The following is a 17,240-nucleotide window of genomic DNA, read 5'->3' as shown; positions in this document are numbered from 1 at the left end:
GATGATGATATTTTAACACTAGTTTTGAAGGTTACAAAAGAGATGATGTATATTTTGACGGCTTAAAACATTTGAAATAGTATATAGTAGTAGTACTATAGTATATATGACTACAAATACAAAGTGAAGCCTTACTGTTTTCTACAATATATTCCACATATACATTCTTATGGTGTCCAAAGTATTCCCAATTGATCACTGCACCGTCTTCTGATACAGATGTGTTAACCGTTCCAAACGCAGGGCCTACAGGAGGCACTGAGCATACAGAAGAAAGAAAAATGTTTTTTTTAATTCAAATTTTTTTTACAAAATTTTACAAAGCAAGCTACATTTCTTAACCAATTAAAACACCTTAATATAGAATAAAAACCTTTCAAATATTGCAAAGGAGCTAAAGTACAAGAGCTAATAGAGATAGAATTTTATAAAAAATAAACATCTCCGTGATAATATTTCAGTATGTAGGATAAAGCTGGCGTCTAACAGTGTCTACAACTCACTCTATTGAATTTTGGGTTAAATACTGAACACATGGGGTCAGGGCAAAAAAAAAACAAACAAAAGCATTTCACCAGCTACTGTGACTTGAGGTCTTCCAGCAGTCAAATTCAAGTCAAGAATGAACAAGATCCTTCATATCTGTTCAACCAGTTAGAGGATGGTAGAAAAACAGCAGGTCAGAGCCTACATTTTCCAGGATTTGGCTTTTGACTGCTTGCTGACTGTCTCAACTAGCATGAAAGTTTAAGAACACGTTCACACTATACATTACAGGGCTACACAGTTTTTGGTTACATGACAAAAGAACTTTCAGTGTGTAGTGTCAGATCCTGCCACAACAAAGAAAACACATTGGTTACATTCACTGCCACAAAAATTTCCATCTCAGTAAGGATTTACAGTGCCAATTAGGTGACCGAAATCCAAGAGAAATCAACTTTTCTTGAAGTAAAAATATGCAAACATACTATACTTCAATACCATCATCTTAAGAAAGCCAGAAGCATAGAGTAGCATGTGATGTTGTTACCTTAGTAACGATTTTCTAATTTTTAAGACCTTCTTTGACGCTAGATTTACATATTTGCTGAGATGGACCATTTTTGCAGTACTGAGTTCTTGATAGAGCATTAGGGAGGTATTAGGGACACAGGGAGTGCTTGTACCCTTGTGAAACGGGGGATGCGGAGACTGAGTGATGGGGGAGGTTGTGTGAGGGGGCTCTGTGGGGCCTGAAAGAATATGGACAAGAGTGAGACAACACACATACACAGCACTATAGACAACATACAGTAAAAACAGCTGCAGAGCCAATGTTTACAGAGAAAGTTGCCCCCAACATGCTGGGTTAAAACTGATTGCAATGCCTCTCAATCCTTTTTCTATTGACCAACTCTGAGTCCCAGCACTGCAGCATGCATATTATGTAGTTCAAATCAAATTCCACTTAATTTATACACATGATCCATCAGTCTAAAGCATCAGCAGATAAACAAAATGTATTAGTACTGAACTGAAACACATTCACAAGCATCATGCATGAGGCTTCTAATGAAAACATGTCCATTTGAAGCATAGCTAATTTTAATACATTAAAATTTTTAGATTATGTTACAGTAAATGCAGCCTATTCTATCAGAATAGGACACAAGCCTGATTGCTTGTGGATGCCATGGAAGTCTGTTACCTATTTATCCACATGGGGAGTTTTCAGACATGCTAACTTAGTAACATGCAGGGATAATACAAGAAAAAAGGACAAAATCTATGCTAAGTTCTGTTTCTAATATCTGATGGTATGAGCAACATGCAGGTACTTCCATTGGCAAACTTGGGTTACCTTTGCCCGTCTCTACAGTGGGTTGAGTACGAGCTTCAGAGAGAAAAAAAGAGAAAGAGATAGAGGGGATATAAGAGGTTGAGTGAAGAATGCAGAAGGGCCGCATGGTTGTAATTTTCAGCTCACAGGGATCCCCTAATATCTGTCAGGGTACTGTGATTCTGACCCTTGCACTCCTTATTTTCATTGCTTTAAAGCTTCTGATATAAGACTTTGACCTTTTCTTCCTATTTACCTGTATGGATAAAGCTAAACTGTAAGTTAATGTACACAGAACTCACCTGTGTCCATGACTGTAAAAGCCTCTTCTGTGACGATGGGGCCAGAGCCTTTGGTTGTCTTTGCACTTAAATAAAACTTGTACAGCATGCTGGAGTTCAGGTTGCCCAGGGTAATGGTGGTCTCATTGCCGAGAAAGGTCATGACCTTGACTGGTCCCAGTTCAGTGGTGGTGTTCACTGCAGAGACTGGGAAAAAAGAGAAAAGGTGAATGATTAAAAAAGAAAAAGAGGATGAAGAGGATGTTGAAAAGGAGTTATATGTGGAAACTGAAAGGAGAAATAGTTGAAGTTAGGAAGAGGGATATCATGTTTTATGAGAAAACTCATCATGCAAAACATAGTTTTTCCTATGCACAAATGCCACACAGACAACTCCGTGGAGAACACAACAGGCAGTCTGTGAAGCAGCTGGTAAGTCTACCTGGTTGGTATTTTAATGTGTATCCAGCGAGGCGTCCATTGACCCTCAGTGGTGCGCCCCATTCCAGAGTGAGGGAGTCCAAACTAGGATTGATGACGCTCAGAAAAGCAGGAGGCCCTGGGACTGAAAACAAAACCAGAGCCAAAGTCAACAATGGGGACGTGGCACACAAAACATTCACTGGATAGAGATAGGGCTCCTACACATCATTGTTAGGGTGTTCAATGAGTTTTCAGGGATTTAACTAGATGGTCACTAAAGTAGATGGTTGCAAGGGGGTTACCAGGCTAGGGTATTACAAGGTGGTTGCTGGATTGTAGCTGCCTGTTTGCTAAGTTGTTTAGGATGCTTTCTTTGGATGCTCTGAGTGGTTGCTAGGATAGCTTTGGTAGTGGCTAGGGTGATTCTGGGCAGTTCTGAGTGAGTACTGCTAGCGTGTTGTCACAGAAGTAGCACTAATAGGAGAAGCTATCATAGTTGTTAGGTGGTATTCTTCAGGAGGTTAGAGGAGAACAAAGTAGGATGAAGCTTGATTTACACACGTGTGGGCAAACACAGCATTCATACACAGCATTTGCAAAGACTCCACGGCAGTTCTCCACATATATACTATGTGTGTATCACTGTGCATGCATGATTGTCTATTCAATGGTCCTATGTGTACGGCAACAGTTCATTAATGGAACCCGAAAGACCTTTACCTTAGTTTTAACAGTTTCAGCAGATTTAACCCATCCATCTAGTCTATAGAATACTCCCTAGACAGTCTTTATTCCTTCCAAAACCTGAGCAACAAAATTCCTTTCTTTACATGTATTTTGATATGGATGGTTTTCTTGATACGAACTCAAAGAACTCACGCACTCAAGGACATCTACTTCAGAGCTCTTCTGAACTCAACGAACCCATTTTCTAATAGTCACAAAGTCAGGACTCCTTAACACACAATATGATTACATGATGTCTAATATGATTAATATGACATAAAAGTTAAGTTCATAATGACATTGTTAATAATGAAAATAAATTCTATAAGAAGAAAGTGTGGTAACCCATTTAACATTTGGGGGTAGTTTTAAACTTTAAGTATGACAAAGTTGTATAATTTTGGGTTTAGTGGGTGTAGGCATGTCACTCAACCCATTTCTTTGTAATGAAAAAGAAAAGCCAGCTTTATTGCAAATTATCCGTAAACCTGTGCTAGAGTTATGGGAAGATTATTTTGGCTGAAAGTTCTAGGCCTGCAGGACAACCATGTCAGATAACTTCATCCTTACACACCTCCCTCAGGTGTCTCAAATTTCTTGCCAGGGCTAGGGGGTCCTTCTGCTTTGCTATTAAGGACCTTGACGAAGAGGTTGTAGAGGCTGTACGGCTGGAGGCCTGGCAGACGTCCCTCGCTGCGGTTCCCAGTGAACGTCAAAACCTGCTCCTCCTCCTCTGTCTCCTCTGTTTCTGTCTCCTGCAAGCCCCGCTCGCGACGGTAGTACACCTACAGGAAACACACCAGGATTTGATGTTTATCTGTCTCATACACCCATTGGCCACTTCATTGGGTACCCCTTTACAATGTAAGGCTATCCGATTCAACAGCTCTCCCATTCATTCTACTTGTATGAAAAATAGACTTTCAGTTTTTGTTGATACTGACAGACAGGTCATAATTGTGCTTTGTTTATTATTGAGGTGATGGTATTGTATTGGAGTGCATTATATTTAAAAAGGTGTTTTTATAGTTTGACCCCCCTCATGTATGTAAGTAGGGCAGACATCACCACATCAACTCTCAATGAAGAAGAGAAAAATGCAATGGTTCAGGCCACAAAACAGCACAACAAAGAATTTGCATTTTCTAGAAACTTAAGTTGTACAAAATGTTTTGCTACTTGGTTTGTATGAGGGAAAATACTGTTTAAATAGTCTTAAGACTGGTTATCTGCCCTTCTTGTATTTGCAGTTATAAGACTCTTGGTTGTCTTTTTCATTTCTTTAATTGTATTCACTCATAATTACATTTTGACTAGAATACTGTGTACTTAAGATTGCTAAAAGTCTGAGCTCTACATATTAGGTTGGCAACAACATTATCCTACAGTAGAGATACATTTGACATGTGTGGCAATGTCGCTCTGACTTCTATCTTCACAGTGCAGCAGGAATGAGGGACTACAGGGGAGGAACTCTGGATAAAACACTGTGTTTCAATTCAGTAACTGGGAATCTTGCTTTATAAAATACCCCCCTACAAAGTCACACACAATGGGACAAACATGCAAAAATTCATGAAGAAAACTCAGCATCGACTGTTGAACACAAGTTTTTTCTCTTCCAACAACTGCAATTCAACACACATCCTTCAGCACAGATTTTACAGAGTGAACGAAAGCATGGCCTACATATACACACCCCAAAATGGCCGACTCTTTGTCAATTATCCAATGAGGAGTAGACACATAGCAGGCCAACCTCTAAGGAAGTTCTCCCTCCCAACACAGATGCCAAAATAAACCAACTGGTGTTTTATGTCTTCCCTTTTCATTGAATTTATGCCTCCTCTCATCTGAGCAGCTAAATTAGAGTTGTTGTTGTCATTTCATAGTTATTTTTATTTCTTGTATGTTTCTGGTTGTATTTATAGTGTGTATTATATAGCCTCTTGATTTGAACTTTTGTTTTGACATTTCTGAGTTGGACATACAACATTCTGAGAGGTGGGCATGTATGTGTCTACTCCTCATTGGATAACTGATAATAATAATAATAATAATAATAATAATAATAATAATAATAATAATAATAATAACTTTATTTGTAGAGCACTTTTGATACAAAGAAAAATGCCGCTCAAAGTGCTTCATAACAAATTAAAAAATCGAAAATTTATTACATTACATGCACCAAGTGCTTCACGTCAAGAAAGACATAAAAGACATAAAATGAACATAAAAACATGTAAATGTACATAAGAGGGAAAATAAAACCCTTTTGGTAATGTTAAACATAAGATAAAATAAAGTGAAAATACAATACACAGAATGTGTACTTCAGTGGTGGTAATTTGACACTAAATAAGCGAAAACTCAAAGTATTTTGCCATGTGTAACATAAGATGGAAGATAAAACCCACTGACATAAAATAGAATACATAATATTAATAATAATAATAATAATAATAATAATAAAGTTAAAACAGGATACATAGAAAGTATAAAATCAAATAAAATTAAGCATTTCAAAAGAAATGCAGTAGTGCATAAGTGTGAAGCTAACTGAGAGAAAAGGTAGTTAAAGGCTAAAGTGAAGTTTTTAGCTTTCTTCTAAAAATATTTAGTGAACTGGCTTCCCTGATATCTATCAGTGGTGTTTTCCATAGTTTTGGGGCATAATTGACAAAGGCTGCATCCCCGATTTTCTTTCAGCTGTTGCTGGGAACCTCTAATAAACCAGCAGCAGATGATTGCAGTGTTCTTTAAGGCAAATAGTTAACAAGGGAGTTAGCAATGTAGCTAGGTCCTAGCCAATTAAGGTACGTGAGGAGGAGGAACTTAAAATCAATTCTAAATGTCACAGGAAGTCAGTGCAGAGCAGCTTAAGTAGACTAATGTGTCCTCTCCTCTTGGTTCTGGTTAATAGCCAAGCTGCAGAGTTTTGAATGAGCTGGAGTCTCTCTGTGTTTTTTTTCAGGAGGCCAGTAAAAAGTGCACTACAGTGATCTTGTGAGCTCGAATTGAAGGCATGAATCAGTTTTTCTGCATCTTTTTGATTTATAAGTCGTGATACTTTAGCTATGTTTCTAAGGTGGAAAAATTATGTTTTGTCACCTTGTTAATGTGGGACCTGGAGCTTAGATCTGAGTCTGAGACAACACCAAGACTTGTAACCTCAGATTTAATCCAGGGAGTTAATTTCCCCAGATTATTAAACAGCATTTCTCTTTTTGTTTTGGGGCCAACTAGAAGGATTTCAGTTTTGTCCTCATTTAACTAATCATTTAATGATTGCTCATCCATTCATTTATTGCCAGAAAACAGGTAGTAATGGAGTTTATAGCTGCAGCATCATTTGGTTCAGTGGAGATATACAGTTGTGCTCTCTGATGATGTTACCAAGTGGCAGCATGTATAGTGAGAATAATAATTGATCAAGACAGCTCACTTGTAGAACCCCAAAGCAGTTGTCATGTTCCTCAGACACATGATCCCCAAGACTGACATAAAACTTTCTCCTTTTAAATAAAGATACAGAATCGGCCATCTTGTAGTGTGTATATATAGGCTGTGCTTTCACTCCTTCTGTAAAAAACACTGATGAAGACTACAAGCTGAAATGTGGGGGTTGAAGAGAAAGTGCTGCTGAGTTATCTTTCATATATAGCGTGAAAGTGCACAAGCTGTAAAATGCAAAAATCATACAGAATTATAATGTGCAAACAACTTTTGTAATAGAAATAACCATGTGCCAAAACATACCTTGTATCCCTGTAGTTTTCCTCTGACCGTGGTGGGAGACACAGGCTCCCACTGAACTTCTGCTAGCGTGCTGTTGCGAACCGTGACCTGCACACTTTCAGGAGCAGACAAAGGAGCTGCAGAGCAATGAGGAAGAGAAAGAGTTAGTCAAGATCTAGTTTCAAGTCACTGCTGTGATGGAGTGCTGTCTTCCCAAACTACAAAATCTATACACAAACAGTAGTATCATGATGTGAAACTACAAATTTACCTCTGCCTTACCTACTGCATGTTCATGAAAATATTTTTAGATGACTAAAAAGGATCAGATTCAGTAGTCGAAAATGGAAAATGTGGACTTTCACCCCTCTCAGAAACACAACAGCAAAACATGTTGACTGAACCCTCATACAATACATACAAATGCAGAATTCTCTCTCAGAATTTGCTTTATCTGCATCATCTTTCACATTCATCATTTGTCTGTTTCATGAGTGAGACCATGAGTGACCAAGTGTTTTAAAACATTTTTTTTACAAAACAAAAATCTAAATCAAAAAAGTAAATAAAATAGTTCACTCACAATCTTCTCCGGAGTATCCAATCACCACTTCAGACTCTGGGCCGTTGCCGTAATCGTTCAAAGCTTGAACCTTGATCTCGTAGGGCACGTAGGTGGCAGTTCCAGTCACGACACACTGGGAAACGTTGGCCACGGTCCTTGAAGACCACTCATGATCCACATCCTTCTGTCTCCACTGCACTTTGTACTCCAAACCAGGCCCATTGGCTTGAAATCCTGTCAGTGGCTAACAAGAGTTTCTTTTTAAATTTCCTCTGTTGCTGAAAAATAAAACTGCAGTATTCTGACTTTGCCGTGGTGAATGAAAATACTCCAGCCCAAAAAGTTCACTCCAGCACAAAAAGCTAGGGTTAGGGATAATTTGGAGTATCTTAATCCAAACTTTAGCAATTATACTGATGGGTGTATCATATACAGGCATCAGACTCTGCAGTATATTCTATCCACAATACAAGGGACATTTTTTATTTAAAACCCTGCCAGATGGCTGAAAGAACAAAAGTAACAATTACATGTAGTCCATGTGCTGATAACATCATGCACAGAAACTAGAATTAGGCTCATAGTTAACCCAGATTTCCAATCAAAGAATCAAAGATGGCTTACTGTCCAGGAGATGACCAAGTTGTCAGGCTCTGTTCCCTCTCCCTGCACATCTGATGGACTTTCATCAGGAGCTGGGAAAAGGAAAGAATCAATCAGTGCTTTGAATATTTGCAGTAAATTTCTACTGTTTTTTTCTGGGGGGTTAACCATGACCATTACCTGCAGGATTGGTTCTGTATTGGCGTGATGGCTGGCTAGGCTGGCTGTGGCCCACCTGATTCTCAGCCAGCACTCTGAAGGAGTAGTAGACATATGGGGAGAGATTCAGCTGTGCTGTGGTGCTTGTGCCATCAACCTCTGTTAGGTTGACCCAAACACCTGGCTGGTGTAGCAGATCCTCATATTGGATCAGAAACCCTGAGAAAGATAAGGGAAACGATGATTCCAGGTTTAAGACTTTGTTGTAGAGTAAACTTTGATTCAAAGAAACAGGGCAAACATTTTCTACTTATGATTTATGTCATTGTCAGGTAGTTCAAAGCTGTCTGTGTGCATTTAGCTTTGCTGGCTCATTACTAATGCAAAGTACCAAATTCCTTTACAGAATATAATAATTTACCAATGTGAAAATGCATTCTGAAATTGTGGAAATAATTCATAATGTGTTTCTGTTGTCAGCAACTGCAGTGTCGAATTTCAAATGTAGCGTCTGAAAAATGTAGTTTAGTTTGAAGACATTGCTGCCAAACAACCGAGCATCATCGTTAAAACATGACATACTCTCTGTGGGACTGTTGTGTTCGTCTCCAGGGGTCCAGGTGAGCTTAACGGTCCTCTCAGTCTGGTCAGTCAATTCCAGAGCAGTCGGAGGGTCAGGTTTCTCTGCAAACACAAGAAGCAGCTCAGGACCAAACAAAAACGAGAATCTCTCATCTGCTATTGGTTACATCTAGTACTTACTGATGCAGACTGTAATACTTGACATCCAAGAAATTTATAGAATGTTTTTGTATTTTTTCCTTAATTAAACATTTCTACAGATCTAAAGTAAATGAAGATGCACAGTAAATCCACTACTTTGATGCATACTGTAGCTTTTGAGCATAAGATGGGCTTTTCTAGTTAGGATTTGATCCTTCTTAATGGCTACTTGTAATAATGACCTAAAATAAGAAAGAAAAGCAAGGTTGTTTTTTGTTTGTTTGTTTGTTTTTTCTATGGACAAATCAGTACTAAATGTTCATCCAGTGATATCTTTATTCAATCATATATTTTATAGTGAAATACTTTATAGTGTTATTTGTGTTATTTTGTGCTATCAAACATTTTAAAGTGCAGGTGCTTTCACTTCTGGCTGATTAGGCAGCTGCTCAGGTTAGAGAGCAGAGCCCAAGAGGTCTAATCAGTCAGATTAAGTGAAAACACCTGTGTGAGTGTGCAGGGGCTGTGTATTTAACCATGAAATAAAACTCTTTAAATTCTATACATGAAATATGAAATATCTGTATATGAAACAAAACTAAACTAGTACTACAGGTAGAATATGTAATACAGAGAACAAGATCAATCCACATACTGAAAAATAACTGTTAGACAAAATGGAAGCTACAGGTTCTACAGAGTCAATGGCTGGGAGAAGAGAAATTGTTACAAAATACTACACTGTAGACAGCTTTTGTTTACCGTAGACAATAGCTGGAGTAGGAGTAGCCTCTGAGACAGCAAGAAGCAAGAGTAGAGTACAAGAAGAGGTTAGTATTAGTGACAGATATTTTAGAAACAGCAGAAAAGCAGGAAAACTACTGTAGTAATGTGATTTAAAGTTAAAAAGGAACTGATGCTTGCTGTGGTCAATCTACTAGAAATAGTCAGAAGTAATCAGAATAGCACGATAGGAGAAAAGCTTGTGCTGAATCTGAAGCATTAATATATTTTATATATATATATATATATATTTTTCAATAGGGTGAGATAATTTACCATGTTGCACTATTTCTGTAAAAGGGACACAACATTTGAAAGCAGCAGCACTTTCTATGATTTGTACACTCACAATCTCTGACCTTTGTCAATAGGTTGAGTGCACAAACACCTTTGCACACAAGGTGTGAACATACCAACAACAGTCAGCATGGCACTGGCTGAGTCCTGGTCCAGGGTGGTGTTCATGATGCAGGTGTAAGTGCCCTCATCTTCATCTGTCACATCTTTGATAATCAGACTGTCTGTGTCCACCTCAAACCTAATAACAGAGTTATCGCCAAGCTGGTTGATATTTCTTGATTTGTCAAAATCCTGTCATGTTTTTAGTGTAAATAACAAGTTCATCTCTAATAAAAAAATGTGAGTCCAATCTCAAGGACTTTGTACCTCTCATCATCAGGCAGCTCCCCATTGTCTTTGAGCCAGATCATCGTGGGGATGAGAGATGGGTCGTGTTTGACTTTACACTCAAACATAGCGCTCATGCCTCTCTGCACCACCTTGTACTCTGGCTGCTGCAGGATACGAGTGGGCTCTGGAAGAGACAAAAACATAGAAGTTTATATTATTAATAAATAATATATTGATGGCCACATGACCTAATACCTCAAGAGGCTTAATATATCTCTTTTATAAGCTGAAGCAAATTGGAAACTTGCCAATTAAAGGTGTATTTGATCCTAATTCAGTCTGCATGTCACTTTCAACTAAAGTGGTTAGTAAACACAATACAATCAATTCTATGCTTTTTAGTACAACTACTTCTTTAGTACGTGTCAAAATCCCCCTTCAGCACAAACATGTATCTGAGATATCTGTATCTGTAGAGAAATGAGTTGTGATTGATCCATATCTGACCTTTAACCTCCAGGAAGACATGGTTCTCTTTGATGCCTAAGTTGTTGGTGGCAATACAGGTGTACTTTCCACTGTTAAGTGGCTGGGCCACATGGATCTCCAAAGTACCATTCTCATGAATCACATATGGGTCATCATTTTTAATGCTGGTCTGACTGTCTTTGAACCTGCATGGAAACAGCAAACAAGACAGTTGTTTTTTGACACATGTCTCGGTTCTGACGTCTTAATCTGATAACCCTTTGTTCAAAATGTAGAATTTAAAAACAAGACAATTTTTTTCCAACATGGTTTTAAACTTCTCATTTTTACAAATAGAAAATGGACTCAGTCATCTGAATCTTACCATGTGATAGTTGGTATTGGTGAGCCAAAGGAGGCACAGTGTAGTAAGGCAGGGTTGTTGGTGATGACCTGGTACACTCTGTTGGGTGGAGTGAGCACCCTTGGTGGCTCAGCTATGGGAAGAAGCACAACAGTATCTTGATCAGTGCTTATTGTCTGGCCTGCACACTCAAAATTCCTTATCACGTTCTTTTATATTTCCAGCTAAACACATTGCTAGATTAAAATAGATCGTTGAAATGATGCTAGGTTGAACTCGCTAGTAATTTGCAAAACTGCTTTTAATCCACATAGTGAACATTTGTAAAGTCAATAAGAAATTGTAAAAGGCAATTGCAATTGATGTTTTTACTCACCAAGAACACTGACAAAAGCGTTAGCCATCAGGTAGCCAAATTCATTAGATGCGTTACACTGGTAGACAGCACTGGACCCTGGCTGCACATTGCTGAGAATAACAGTGTCGTCATCCACCTTGCGGCTCTGATCCTCAGGCGCATCTATCACATGACGAGAGACAGGACGTATGGTCCAAATGATATTTAAACCATCTATTTTTGTAGTTTGAGGTTTTCAATTGCACTATTAGAAGTCTGTGCATGTAGAAATCGGCACATAAGAATGCTGGTGTACTATGCAAACCCTTATAGAATAACATGCAGTAGAAAACTCCCATTGCAACTCTGTATGCTGATTTATACACTTTATTGCTGTCTGGTGCTTTGAATATGTGTACTCACTCTCTATGGGGACTCCATTGACAAACCAGCTAATCTTTGGCTTGGGTTCTCCACTGACTCGACAAGTCAGGATGCCAGTCTCATTTGGGGCGAGGATCAGGTTCCTGGGAGCACTGATCCAGAAAGGGGCCGCTGGGGATGATGAACAAGAATGAAGAAGATGAGAAGGGTGAGATTCTTGAGAATGACACAAACAAAACTGGTTTTCTTTTAAAGCAAAAAAACCCAACTTTGCTACTTGATTTAAGGATACAGAAATATTCGCATCAATGTAACTGTACTGTACATTGTGTACGTTTTTAAAAAGGTGTCAGTTAAAGCTGACTCACTAAAAAATCTTTATATTAACTCTGAATCTAATGACTCTGTAATTGTTAAGTGTTGGTTGTACTACCAATCCCACTGTGAATCAACACCCAGGTCTACAGTTTTGAGTCTCAACACAGCAGCAGACCAAACCAAGACTGACTCTTTTTATACCTGTGGTTGTCAAACTCGAATTAATGCACTTTAAACTCCAAAACTATAAAGAAAAATAACATTTTGATGTAATGACAAAAGGAAATGACACTGCACCAATAGCGTGAAACAATAAAATAAGTTGAAGTGCATACCTTTGACAGTGACCTTGATGATGTGGTGTGCAGTGCCCAGTTTGTTTGTGGCTGTACAGCGGTAGTCGCCACCGTCAGCTTCATTCACGTCAGAAATCTTTAGCGTTCTTTTGAAGTTATGGAAAGTCTTCCTGCTGTTCGGCAGCTCACCACCATCCTTCTGCCAGGAGATCTCTGGAGTGGGCCTGTCATGAAAACAATTACAACAGGATGTTTGTGTGTACTATTTCTGCATTTTATTTTATCCTATTTTAAGATTTATAGATGCCCTGGCAATTTCTTATTAAGCACATTGTTGTATAATATAAACACTTCTATGAATATAATAAGCTAATCTAGCAGTCATGGGGCATAACGGCATGCTGTATTTAGGAGAAAGAGAGCTTTGATTCTATTTAAATCAGCAACTGTAATAATCAGACCACTGCCACAAGTTTGATTACCCATATAGTTGATTACTTTTTTCTCATTCTGTAACTGTAACATTAAACTAATATACAAAAAAACCTAAACACAAACCCTGAAAATGAAATAAATTATGATACAAGCTCCAGCAGATGCCTACTTACAAGCCCTCAGCGATGCATTCCAGCTCCAGAGTCTCCCCTCTCAGAACCATCTTGGTGCTGGTTACGCCCAGAGGCGTCATGAAACCAGGACGGCGCTCCCCCACTGGGCTGTCTGAACACATGAGGACACAAGACTAAATCAAAACTTGAAGGCTCCTATTGCCACAGTGTTACCCAGGAAGAGTTTAGGAAGTAAAGCCATGAGCTCAGAGGACCATTCATATTCTCATTAAGGACAGACTCAAATATAGATTATCAAGTAAAGAGTCATGAATAGTGATTTTTGAAAGTGAGCAGGAGGGAAGGAAGATGAGTGAGTGGTGACCAAACACAATGTAATAGAAAGACCCATCACATACTGTACGGTATGAGCAGTATGTGAGAGAAAATAGGGAGCAGGTGAAATCTCCCTGAGAGGGGTAATAGCTATCAGTTTGTTGCTATGACAATGCAGCAATTCTTCACAGAGACCCCCCCCTCGCCCCCCCCAGCCGCACATACAATACATACATCCCCTCTCAGAAGTTACTCAAGGAACGATCAACTTCTCCTTATCATTCATCTGCCAGAAGCAACAGAAAATAGATGTCAAATGATCATCCACCACGTCAGAGGGTGGAAGAAGACCAATGCCAGCATGTTAGAATAAAGCCATGAGGCATGCTTAATATCTGGCCATCTTGGAGAATCATTATGGATGTGCTTGATGGAGCAGATGATGAATATGTGAGTAAATTATACTGTATGTGGATTTATGATTTCAGGGAAGATGCCGTTGGCTGATATTTAATGCTATGTTTGATCTAAGGCTAACCTTAATACATAAAGTACATGTAATAAATATTGTATAACGCATTATAGTCGAGCCAATTTAGTTATATGACCCTCTATACTTAACCCTTATTTTGAATGCCCCACAAAAACCTAACCCCAATTAAAAAAGGGAGGAAACCAGACAAGTTTTTATATTATGGGTAGGGGATTGAGGCTGAGTTACAGGTGAGTGTGTATGCCAGGTATGGTTAGGCCAGGGAGTAAAAACAGGTCTGGGTTTACACTGAGGGAACTGAATGGGAATAAACCAGCAGCACTCACCACTATAGAAATCAGTGATATTGTATAAAGCAGCCAGAGTCTCATTCATTGTATCCACTGTAATATAACAGAAAATTATAAAGCATGCAAAACTAGGAAAGAAAACAGGCAATTCTATCATTTACAATGGCTTTTTCTCCCAGTGTATTAAACAATGTGTTAGCTTTTGGATATATATTGTGAGAACAGAAAAATGTGTTGCTGCAAAAACTTAATTTAAAAAATAAATAATGTTGTAACACCACTGTGACACTGAGTTATGGCCATTGTAAAATATTGCTAGAAGCTCAGAAGCTAAGGAAAGGTAGAAAACAGCAACAAAAATTAATTAATTAAAGGCTAAGACAGTTTTACACAAGCATCTCATGCATTTAACTATAAAACAAGATCCCATCTGTGAAATAAGAGACTGCAAAATGGAAAACGTCAGTTAAGCATTAATCATGAGAAAATACTTAACTGTGTTATATAATCTGAAGTCCAAAAATCAATCTAAGCAATTGAGGAATTTCAGTGTCTTGACTTACTCTCCAGCACGGTGACTGAGATGGGCTGTTTCTGCTGGATGGTCTGTGTATGGGGGAAGCGGGCGTAGCAGATGTAGTCACTCCGGGTGTCTTCTGGGAGAACATTGGAGAAGTACAAGTCTCCGTTCAGTGCCTGGGATACTCGTTGATCCAGCGGCAGCCTCTGGAAATCTGAATGATATGGAGAGAAATGGAAACCCAAAGAGTTGGAGTAAAAGCAAATTCAAGCAAGTTAGTAGAGCCATTTGGATTAACTTTACAAGAAAAGTCAACTTAACCCTTCCAAGAGTCAACAATCAAGCCCATTTTCCATTAGTTCTATGCGAAAATACCCGATATAGTTCCATCATGTGCACTATAATGCGCAAAAGGAAGGAACAATGTTTGTCTTGTGTTGTCCTGTCGGATGGAACATAAGCCTTTTTCTTGCAGATATCTACATGTTCAAATGACTCACTGTTGTCCATCCAAAAAATGACGGGTGGGGGCAGCCCAGCGGGGGGTCGGCACTGCAGCACCAGGGAGACCCCCATCTGCACCGTGATGGCCTCATTTCTCTCTTTTGACCACAAGGGGGACCCTGAGAGTCACAAACATCAAACAAAGGTATTGAAGGCTTCCCAGAATTTAGTATTGTGCAAGTTTGAAGTACGCCAGTTGGAATGTAGAAACTAGGAATCAGCAGTTTTTTGTTTTGTTTGAAGAGTTCCATTACAAAATGAACTTTACACATGTACTCAGCTACTCGAGTACGTTTGAAGTGTGAAAAACGTATTATACTGTAGCTGCAGCTCAAAACATTAGAGATAATTTCATTTTTACAAAAACTATTGGATATAATGTAGATGAGGTATAATAAAAAAGCCTTACTGGACTGTCTAATGACAATGTTGTTGGATACAGCTGTGCCATGCTCGTTGTGAGCTGTACACTGGTATGTTCCCTCATAAGCCTCAGCCTTTTCCCCACTGATGTCAATGACCAGAGTTCCTGAACCGGGCTTCATCAGAACTTTGGAGTCTTTCTCGACGTCAAAGTGGGTCCCATTTCTTGTCCATGAAAAGCTGAGATCAAGAAAAACAACCATTTTCACTGTGTTTTCTAGGCTAGAAGCCATGAGGAAACTTACAAAAGAAAGGAAATGACAGTATATCATTAAGAGTCATGCAGACTGATTTAAATCACTGATTTCATAGCAGGAGGGAGTTTTGGCTTATTCTAACTCATTTGGCAAATCTAAACTGTGGCTAATTCACTCTGCCAGGTGTTTTTCTCAGCCTGTTGGTCCCCATGACAACAGTCACTATGGCGATTCATATTTCCACACTGCTCCAGGTTAGGTTGTCCTTAGGAACAGATCTATAATTTCACAGTAAGGACGATAAAACTGACAGGAGGTCAGTTTGTTCTTCTTGACGACTGAAACTCTCAGCAAGTTGTCAAATGCTGTTTATCTTTAGCATATTTTCAGCACACTTCAGCAACTTTTATTCCTTAATTACACCAGTGAAATATGTTGGAATAGTATTTAACAGGGGTGAAACACACACTTTTGGCCTTTCGTTGCATATGTTCTAATTAATAAGCTTAGACAACAAACACGCGCTCAGGGTGATATTTCTCACCTGGGATGAGGCTTCCCCTTGGCCTCACAGTTGATGACGATGTTCTCCCGCGGATCAAAGATGTAATCCTTTGGGGACTGTAGTGTTATAGTGGGGGGTTGGGGCACTGGAAAAATATGAATAGAAGCATAGTTCATACACACACATGGTGCAATGTAAACACAGCTACAGATATACATACTGGAGCTTACAGATATTCAAGCAAGGATATGCATGCAACAAGGATTCACATTCAGTCAAACTTGGCAATCAAGTGTAAAACCATCTGGAGCTGAAACACTCACTGCAAACAGAGCCCTGATCTAATGACAGACAACTTACCATTCGACGAACTGACACAAGCACCACTCCAAAACAAGCAAGTCACTCTGTGTGCTAACACTGTTATGAGATAACTGCATGCACATCTAACATTGCTCAAATCCACACAAAAACATGTTAAAACAAGTCTTAAGAGCAAAAACTGCACACTAGAAGTCACAGCAGCAAACTTACATCCTTCCAGTACTTTAGCTTTTTGTCCACCATGATATGTCGAACCACAGTAACAGAATATTGAGGAAAGGTGTTAGTTTTTGCAGGGAGTAAACCACAGGTTCAGGTGAAATAGTTGCACTTGTCAAGTACTTTAAAGCATTTTATTGAGCCTGCCGAAAGTTTGGCATGGATGAGCTTAACCACTTTTTAGAAAACACATCAATGGTTTTGGATTTGTCAGGCAGGTGCAATCAATGCAAAAAAAGTAGTTGAAGACATTATAAC

The 17,240-nt window shown here is 38.9% G+C and overlaps 1 protein-coding gene across 5 annotated transcripts in view; it reads right to left on the bottom strand.

Moving 5' to 3' along the window:
* nrcama (neuronal cell adhesion molecule a) overlaps nucleotides 1-17,240 on the bottom strand; it is a 65,008-nt gene that overhangs the window by 6,455 nt on the left and 41,313 nt on the right. For 2 of the 5 annotated variants that reach the window (XM_042403527.1, XM_042403528.1), the window contains exons 4-24: nucleotides 16,974-16,991; nucleotides 16,479-16,584; nucleotides 15,724-15,917; nucleotides 15,311-15,433; nucleotides 14,854-15,024; nucleotides 13,232-13,343; nucleotides 12,663-12,847; nucleotides 12,049-12,180; nucleotides 11,665-11,808; nucleotides 11,310-11,421; nucleotides 10,964-11,130; nucleotides 10,493-10,640; nucleotides 10,240-10,364; nucleotides 8,903-9,004; nucleotides 8,342-8,539; nucleotides 8,183-8,253; nucleotides 7,577-7,802; nucleotides 7,015-7,130; nucleotides 3,827-4,037; nucleotides 2,546-2,668; nucleotides 2,125-2,310 (exon numbers count right to left, since the gene is read on the bottom strand). In XM_042403527.1, the coding sequence (XP_042259461.1) occupies nucleotides 2,125-2,310; nucleotides 2,546-2,668; nucleotides 3,827-4,037; nucleotides 7,015-7,130; nucleotides 7,577-7,802; nucleotides 8,183-8,253; nucleotides 8,342-8,539; nucleotides 8,903-9,004; nucleotides 10,240-10,364; nucleotides 10,493-10,640; nucleotides 10,964-11,130; nucleotides 11,310-11,421; nucleotides 11,665-11,808; nucleotides 12,049-12,180; nucleotides 12,663-12,847; nucleotides 13,232-13,343; nucleotides 14,854-15,024; nucleotides 15,311-15,433; nucleotides 15,724-15,917; nucleotides 16,479-16,584; nucleotides 16,974-16,991 (2,970 nt within the window). Of the gene's footprint in view, nucleotides 1-135; nucleotides 259-1,169; nucleotides 1,236-1,834; nucleotides 1,877-2,124; nucleotides 2,311-2,545; nucleotides 2,669-3,826; nucleotides 4,038-7,014; nucleotides 7,131-7,576; nucleotides 7,803-8,182; nucleotides 8,254-8,341; nucleotides 8,540-8,902; nucleotides 9,005-10,239; nucleotides 10,365-10,492; nucleotides 10,641-10,963; nucleotides 11,131-11,309; nucleotides 11,422-11,664; nucleotides 11,809-12,048; nucleotides 12,181-12,662; nucleotides 12,848-13,231; nucleotides 13,344-14,853; nucleotides 15,025-15,310; nucleotides 15,434-15,723; nucleotides 15,918-16,478; nucleotides 16,585-16,973; nucleotides 16,992-17,240 lie in introns of all 5 variants that reach the window. The other 3 variants (XM_042403529.1, XM_042403531.1, XM_042403530.1) reach the window with 2 other exon arrangements.

Source organism: Thunnus maccoyii, chromosome 23 (genome assembly GCF_910596095.1).
Source record: "Thunnus maccoyii chromosome 23, fThuMac1.1, whole genome shotgun sequence".
NCBI classification, from domain to species: domain Eukaryota; kingdom Metazoa; phylum Chordata; class Actinopteri; order Scombriformes; family Scombridae; genus Thunnus; species Thunnus maccoyii.
Note: the sequence above shows the minus strand (reverse complement) of the source record. Positions and strands in the feature narration are given on the sequence as shown.